Source organism: Piliocolobus tephrosceles, chromosome 3 (assembly GCF_002776525.5).
Source record: "Piliocolobus tephrosceles isolate RC106 chromosome 3, ASM277652v3, whole genome shotgun sequence".
Classification (NCBI taxonomy): Eukaryota; Metazoa; Chordata; class Mammalia; order Primates; family Cercopithecidae; genus Piliocolobus; species Piliocolobus tephrosceles.
In genome coordinates this window covers 24,524,819-24,533,417 of record NC_045436.1, presented here as the reverse complement: position 1 = coordinate 24,533,417, position 8,599 = coordinate 24,524,819, and the positions used below count along the sequence as shown (strand labels likewise).

Here is an 8,599-nt window from a genome sequence, read left to right as displayed (position 1 = left end):
TTTTTTTCTTCTCTGGAAAACAACAAAATATATCAGACTGAAGTTAATATTATCAGTACTGTTATCTGTAAGTCCTACATCTCCATAGATTTATCTTGTTTTTTTTTTTCTTTGCAAATAAGAAAAAATATTTTAAAAAATAGAAATAAGATAAGTACCTGCTCCATTCCTTTTGATTTTCTGGGTTTCACATGAGCCACATAAACGTGACATCACCTGTGATTCTAAAGGTCCAAGTGTTCAGAAACAGATTATGATCACAGCTTACATGTTTAACAAGAATTTGAAAGGCAGATTTTGGAAAGGTAAAGATCAAACAATCTCTTTGTGAGCTTCAAAAATACTATTTCCAGACCATCACTTGAGAAACTGAATATTATGTTGGTCACAGATCCTATAAGATCTTTTGTAGTTTAAAAATAAGCTTTTTTCTTTTTGTTTTTAGTCTTTGTGTTACCCTGACATCTTCTGGCCAAAAGAGAGTGCTGCACATCCACAGCTGAACATTCTCAAGCTCGTTCTCACAAGCGGCAGGGAGCGATACATGCTCCCACTTCAACAGCAGTCAAGATCACCCATCTCTATAAACTGCTTAGCCCTGTTATAGCATAGCCCTGCAGCTTCCACTGAGAATTTCACTGAGTAGATGAACTTGCAGTTTGCCCTTTAAGAAAATGCACTAACAGAACAGAAGAAAAATAAAAGTTAAATTCTGTAGAGTCTTTTTTTTTTTTGGAGAAAAATCTTTAATTTGATTCAATTTTTTTCTTCTTTTTTTATAGAGGAGGGTATCACTCTTTCACCTAGGCTGGAGTGTGGTGCATACTCATAGCTCACTGCAGCCTCAAACTTCTAGGCTCAAGTGGATCCTCCTACCTCAGCCTCCCAAGTAGCTAGGACTACAGGCACAGGCCGCTACACAATGACTAATTTATTTATTTTTATTTTATTTTATTTATTTATTTTGAGACCAAGATTTATTTATTTATTTGTTTATTTAGAGATGGAGTCTCACTCTGTCACCCAGGTTGGAGTGGCATGATCTCAGCTTAAGGCAAGCCTCCACTTCCTGGGTTCAAGCGATTCTCAGCCTCCCAAGTAGCTGGGATTACAGGTGCCTCCCACCACACCCAGCTAGTTTTTATATTTTTAGTAGAGATGGGGTTTCACCATGTTGACCATGCTGGTCTCAAACTCCTGACCTCAAGTGATCCTCCCGCCTCAGTCTCCCAAAGTGCTGAAGTGCTGGCATTACTGGCATGAGCCACCGTGCCCTGCCTTAATTTTTTTTAGACGGAGTTTCGCTCTTGTTACCCAGGCTGGAGTGCAATGGTACGATCTCAGCTCACTGCAACCTCCGCCTCTGGGATTCAAGCAATTCCCCTGCCTCAGCCTCCCAAGTAGTTGGGATTATAGGCGCCCGCCACCACATTCAGCTAATTTTTGTATTTTTAGTAGAGACAGGGTTTCACCATGTTGGCCAGGCTGGTCTCGAACTCCTGACCTCAGGGAATCCACCCGCCTTGGCCTCCCAAAGTGCTGGGATTATATGCATGAGCCACCATGCCCAGCCAATTTTTTTTTTTTTTTTAAACTTAACTTGGGCCGGGTGCGGTGGCTCAAGTCTGTAATCCCAGCACTTTGGGAAGCCGAGACAGGTGGATCATGAGGTCAGGAGATTGAGATCATCCTGGCTAACATGGTGAAACCCCGTCTCTACTAAAAAATACAAAAAACTAGCTGGGCGAGGTGGCGGGCGCCTGTAGTCCCAGCTACTCGGGAGGCTGAGGCAGGAGAATGGTGTAAACCTGGGAGGCGGAGCTTGCAGTGAGCTGAGATCCGGCCACTGCACTCCAGCCTGGGCAATAGAGCAAGATGCCGTCCCAAAAAAACACAAAAAACCAAAAAAACAAAAAACATTAGCTGGGTGTGGTGGCACGCACCTGTAGTCTCAGCTACTCAGGAGGCTGAGGTGGAAGGATTGCTTAAGCCCAGGAATTCCAGGCTATAGTGAGCCATGAAGGTGCTACTGCCTTTCAGCCTGGGTGACAGAGCAAGGCCCTATCTCAGAAAAAATAAAATTAAATTAAAAAATTCCCTCTCCCTATCCTCAGAAATATCAAATAGCAACAGCATTTCTATCTTTATGAGATGAGTAAACCACCTGATAACAAAAGAGGGTATAATTCCACATTTCACACATGCTATGAGGATACCATGTTCGTAACAAATAACAGATTCAAATGAAAATTAAGGCTGTATATTTCATAAGAAAAGCTTTTTTTTTTGAGATGGAGTCTCGCTGTGTTGCCAGGCTGGAGTGCAGTGGCATGATCTCAGCTCACTGCAACCTCTGACTCCCTGGTTCAAGTGATTCTCCTGCCTCAGTCTCCTGAGTAGCTGAGATTACAGGCACGTGCCACCATGCCCAGTTAATTTTTGTATTTTTAGTAGAGACCGGGTTCCACCATGTTGGCCAGGCTGGTCTCGATCTCCTGACCTCATGATCCGCCTGCCTCAGCATCCCAAAGTGCTGGGATTACAGGCGTGAGCCACTGCACCCGGCCAAGAAAAGCTTTAAGACATTAAGGTGATCCAAATTTTAGTGGTTAGAACACACATCACCCTTACAAAAATGAGAGAATATATTTGATTCTAAAATCGAACTTCACATATTCTTTCTGCTGTCATTTTTGTCCCTCAAGCATCCAAGTAGCTGAGAGAAAACTGGACGTACCAGAGGAGTGTATCATTAACGCAAGTCTCTTGAGATGCCTTGTCGATCGGTAGATCAAGTTATAGCCTCGGTTTCTGATTTTGCTGTGGTGATACTGGATGTAGCATTCAAGCAGTAAATGGAGAATCCACAAAATAACTTTCCCAAGGATTATAACCGTCTGAACTTTCAGTGGGTTTGTGTAATTTCCTGGGCACTTGTCCTCATTTGGATTAGGATAAGAACAAAGCACACCTGTTAAAAATGCTAAAATAACAAACACAAGCTGAGGGAAAGGAGAGTTGAAAGATTAATATTCAATATTTGTAATTAGGAAGCAATAACTACCATCCCAGCATACATTCTTATACCTACAGCTTCCCCTACCCATTTTGATAAATGACTTTTTAAATGTATTTTCATTTTGTTTTGTTTAAATTGTATTTTTGTTCTCTGTGTGAGATACAGTCGTGCCCTGTTGCCCAGGCTGGAGTACAGTGGTATCATCTCTGCTCACTGCAGCCTCAACCTCCTGGGCTCAAGAAATCCTCCTACCTCAGTCTCTGGAGTAGCTGGAACTACAGGCCCATGCCACCACACCTGGCCAATTTAAAAAAATTTTTTTATAGAGACAGGTTCTTGCTATGGTACCCAGGCTGGTGCAGAGTATGTTACACACAAAGTAAAAGGAAAGAAGACAAAGAGGTCACCATCTGGAAACCACAAGGTCACCCCTGCACATGGTGGTACCAAGAAGAAAGCACTTCAGCTGGGATCTGGGGATCAGGAAGCCATGGTGGAGCCACACCACAGCTACTAGTTCCCTCAAGGAAAGGGGATACCACCTCTCTCCCCAGTGATTCAGTTCTGAACTCAAGACTCCCACAGTGTGCTTCGCTGGAGAGGAATCCCAGCTGCAGGGGAAGCTAGGAAATGTACTGGGGGAAACGGTCCCCACAGACAGGCAAACCTATCAGTAGGAGGCTGAGCAAAGGCTGAGCAAGTCAATCAACTCCATTCACAGTCCTCATAAATACTCAAGGAGTGGTGAGAATGAGCCCTCTTAATTTTTCACACTGCAGCAGAGAACAACCATCACCCCCAGTGCTTCTGACTGCAATAATTGAAATGGAGGAACTGATTAAACAGACTGGCAGCGGAGTCACCACCAGTGGGGCCTGTGATAAGACTTTTCGCACATGTGCTTTTATAAACTCCAGATATTTGTAATTTTGTCATCATACAAAAATTGTACATATTATTCCACTGCAACTTGATTTGTCTGCTGAAACATTATTCTCTAGGTAAAAGTAAATTGATAAATTCCTGTGTCAACATATGTAGACTTTTCTGCATCTTTTTTGTAACTGAAAAAGTAATACATGCACATGGTTAAAAAATCAAGCAGTATTCAAAAGTAAATTATATTAGTGTCTCTTCCACCCAGACCCTCAGTCCTCATTTCAGAGGCAACTAGGTCCGTGAATGCTTCTAGAAATATCTATTATATACAGGAAAACAGGTGCACACCAGCCCTCTCAACTCCCTTTTAAAAACTACAAATAGGAACATTCTGTACAAAAGGTTGAAAACTTGATTTTTTTTCACTCAACAATGTAATCATAAAGGCTATTCTATGTTAATATACTGTACACCTGTCTACCCCATTCTTAACAGTTGCATAGCATTTCCTTATATGAATGGGACACACTGTGCCCTCTGGATGCCAAGTAGTTTGTAGTCTCTTGATATGATAGACAACATGGCTATTATCAACAGTATCTTTACATGTATGCAAATAATATCCACAATGAATTATTTGAAGATGTAAGTAAAAGTGTATGTATTTTTTTTTTTTTTCCCATGACACAGCCCTTAGGATGTCCTAAAAACATGTGCCCTACATTTTAAATGTTGATAGATACAGCACAACTGCCCTCTGAAACACTTGTATAATTTTTACAAACATCACCTCTGGATAGGTCTCCTTCTTCCAGCCAACTTACATGAATAAACCACAGAAGATTCACTATGATGACCGTAGGAAGAGGATGGAATCGGGGTCTAAAGTGAGCTTGTAATGAGTGATGTGGGAGAAGCTGGGCATCCAGAAGTGGGTCGTCTTCAATACTCTGGGTGATATCCAAGGAACCCTGGGGTGCAGAAAAACAGAAGCAAGCTATAATCACCACTTTCTAGATTATGTTTCTAAGACAAATCTGCTAAACTATAAAACTTTTAAACTATATACAAATTACAGGCAAGAGAATACATTCCCTACCTGAATCCAATTTTTAAAAATTAATTAATTTTTAAAAAATTGTAGACACGGTCTTGCTATGTTGCCCAGGCTGGTCTTGTTTGTTTATGTTTTGTTTTTTGTTTTTGAGACAGTGTCTCGCTCTGTCACCCAGGCTGGAGTACAGTGGCGCAATCTGGGCTCACTGCAACCTCTGCCTCCCAGGTTCGAGCAATTCTCCTGCTTCAACCTCCTGAGTAGCTGGGACTACAGGTGTGCGCCACCACACCCAGCTAATTGTTTTTTTCGTTTTTGTTTTTTTTTTTTTTTGAGATGGAGTTTCCCTCTTGTTGCCCAGGCTGGAGTGCAGTGGCACAATCTTGGCTCACCGCAACCTCCGCCTCCTGGGTTCAAGCGATTTTCCTGCTTCAGCCTCCTGGGTAGCTGAGATTACAGGCATGCGCCACCACGCCCGGTTTATTTTTTATTTTTTGTAGAGACGGGGTTTCTCCATGTTGGTCAGGCTGGTCGCAAACTCCCGACCTCAGGTGATCTGCCCGCTTCGGTCTCCCAAAGTGCTGGGATTATAAGCATGAGCCACCATGCCTGGCACACACCCCGCTAATTTTTGTATTTTTAGTAGAGACGGGGTTTCACTATGTTGGCCAGGTTGGTCTCAAACTCCTGACCTCAGGTCATCCACCCACCTCAGCCTCCCAAAGTGGTGGGATTACAGGTATCAGTCACAGCGCCCGGCCCCAGGCTGGTCTTGAACTCTTGGCTGCAAGTGATCCTTCCATCTTAGCCTCCCAAATTGCTGGGATTACAAGTGTGAGACACTACACCCAGCCTAAAGCCAATTTAAAAAAATACTCTCCTATAAATAACTACTATATACATCTTGGTAAAACAAGTTTTAAAATGGGTAGAGGAAATCTTAATTATATCTTCATCTCATAAACAACGTAATATGTAATGAGATTTAAGCAAATCATTTTTCTTCAAGCCTTAAAAACATACATATTGATTTATTTAACATTACCTATATTGTTGAAATAATTACATACAGTTGCAATCGTGTTTTTTTTTTTTTTTTTTAAGACGAAGTCTCACTTTGTTGCCCAGGTTGGAGTGCAGTGGTGCAATCTCAGCTCACTGCAACCTCCATCTTCCAGGTTCAAGTGATTCTCCTGCCTCAGCCTCCTGAGTAGCTGCGGATTACAGGCACCTGCCACCACAGTCAGCTAAAATTTTTGTATTTTTAGTAGATAGAGTTTCACCATGTTGGCCAGGCTGGTCTTGAACTCCTGACCTCAAGTGATTCCCCTGCCTCGGCCTCACAAAGTGCTGGGATTACAGGTGTGAGCCACTGCACCCAGTCCAGTTACAATTTTTAAAATAAGTTTTATTATGTCTATTTAAGGTATATAACACATTATGGGATACATACAGAGAGTAAAAAGGGTACTATAGTGGAACAAATTAACATATCCAACATCTCACATGGTTATCCACTATTTGTGTTTGTGGCAACAGCAGCTAAAGTCTACTCACTTAGGATGGATCCCACATACAGTACAATTTTTTTCCCTATAGTCCTCATGTTGTACATAATTCCAGTAGACTTGCTCATCTTGCATATCTGCTACTTTGTATCCTCTGACCTACATCCCCCCATTTATTTCCTGGACCCGCTGCCCAAGAGCTGCAGTTCTTAAACTGTCTCTGGTGGTTCCACAACATTTTGAAAAGTTGATGGAGGCTTTATTAAGAGTTCTTAAAACAAACTTTCCATTATGATAGAAATAGAATGGAAATGGATCACCTGGATTGACCCTTGAGGAAACTTAGTTTGTAGATACCAGATTCTCAGTGAAAGCAACTAGAGTTGTAATGTCACCAAAGTACCCAACAAAGACTTAGTGCGTGGAGGCTGTCACCTAAAAATTTCAGCAAGTCACGTTTAAAGGTATGGTTTTGACAGGAACAGTTCTTCCAGGTCTCTGCTGCATAAAAATGAACCACAACAATCTCTCAATCTCAGACCCTTACTATAAACTATTATGTGTAACACTGTGCCTGGGGTAAAAGAATATAATGTGATTACATTTTCATTGGGGGAGGTAAGAGATAAAGACATGAAGAACTAAACAACAATATGAGAATACACAACAGAATATAGTGCACAGAGATCTAATGACAGCATAGCAATTATAGTTAACAATGCTGCATTGTAGGGCTAGGTGAAGTGGCTCATGCCTGTAATCCCAGCACTTTGGGAGGCTGAGGTGGGCGGATCACCTGAGGTCAGGAGTTCGAGACCAGCCTGGCCAAGATGGTAAACCCTGTCTCTACTAAAAATATAAAAAAATTAGCCAGGTGTGGTAGCACGTGCCTGTAATTCCAGCTACTCGGGAGTCTGAGGCAACAGAATCGTTTGGACCCAGGAGTTGGAGGTTGCAGTGAGCCGAGATTGCGCCACTGCACTCCAACCTGGGTGACACAGCAAGACTTCGTCTTAAAAATATGGATATATACTGCATTGTATATACTTTTAATTTGCTAAGAGTGTAGATCTTAAGTGTTCTCACCACATGTTAAAAAAAAAAGAAAAAATAATATAGTGCATGGGAAGTACATAATAAGTCAGCAAATGAAAAGCAGAGAAGACAATGACAAAAAATTCAGGTCAGTTAATTGCACTACAATGAGACGGAAAAATGAAGGATTCACGAATAGGATTTGGCTACATAGAATGAGAGCTCTTTATTTTGGAAGAAGTAGGGAGTAGGAAAAATTATGTAAGGGATGGCCGTTGGTTGCTAAGATTACAAAGATAAGGACAGTAATCTGGGGTATAACCTAGCTCTGGAGCGGGCTCCTCGATTTCCAGTAGCAGGTATTCAACACTGCTCTGCAACTGTTTTCGTTGTTGTTGTTTGGTTTGTTTGTTTAGTTTTTTTTTTTTTTTTTGAGATGGAGTCTTGCTCTGTCGCCCAGGCTGGAGTGCACTGGCTCAATCTCAGCTCATTGCAACTTCTGCCTCCTGGGTTCAAGCGATTCTCCTGTCTCAGCCTCCTGAGTAGCTAGGATTAAAGGCAAGCGCCCCCATGCCCGGCTAATTTTTGTATTTTTAGTAGAGATGGGGTTTCGCCATGTTAGCCAAACTGGTCTCGAACTCCCGACCTCAGGTGATCCATCTGCCTTGGCCTCCCAAAGTGCTGGGATTATGGGCATGAGCCACCGCCCCTGGCCAACTCTTTTATTTAATGCCTAGATTGCTTCCTGTTTAGTTTACCATAACTCATGGTACGGTTCAGATTACTGCTGTTCTCTTCAAGACCCCTCTGCCTCTAGCTCATTCTCAGTCAGCAGATGTTGGAGCCTTGAGATCTACTCTTCCCTTAGCTAATGTCTATGCATTCTTTCATGCTCAGAAGGGGCAATTCTCACCACATGGCCTTTCTGGATACCCTAATCTGGACTGTGCCACCCCCATGTTTTTCAAAGCATTCTGTGCTTGCCTCTTCTATCATAGTATCCTGTGATGGTCTCTTACTTATCTCTTCCCCACTAGACTTCACTGGACCCATTAACTTTACATCTCTTGTCTTTGTTTTTTTTTTTTTTTTTTTTTTTTTTTT

The 8,599-nt window shown here is 42.1% G+C and overlaps 1 protein-coding gene across 3 annotated transcripts in view; it reads right to left on the bottom strand.

The window, feature by feature from the left end:
- Positions 1 to 8,599, bottom strand: part of TMEM192 (transmembrane protein 192) — a 35,636-nt gene that overhangs the window by 18,406 nt on the left and 8,631 nt on the right. For all 3 annotated transcript variants that reach the window (XM_023228492.1, XM_023228505.1, XM_023228497.1), the window contains exons 2-3: positions 4,723 to 4,869; positions 2,738 to 3,002 (exon numbers count right to left, since the gene is read on the bottom strand). In XM_023228492.1, coding sequence (XP_023084260.1) covers positions 2,738 to 3,002; positions 4,723 to 4,869 — 412 coding nt within the window. The remainder of the gene's footprint in view (positions 1 to 2,737; positions 3,003 to 4,722; positions 4,870 to 8,599) is intronic.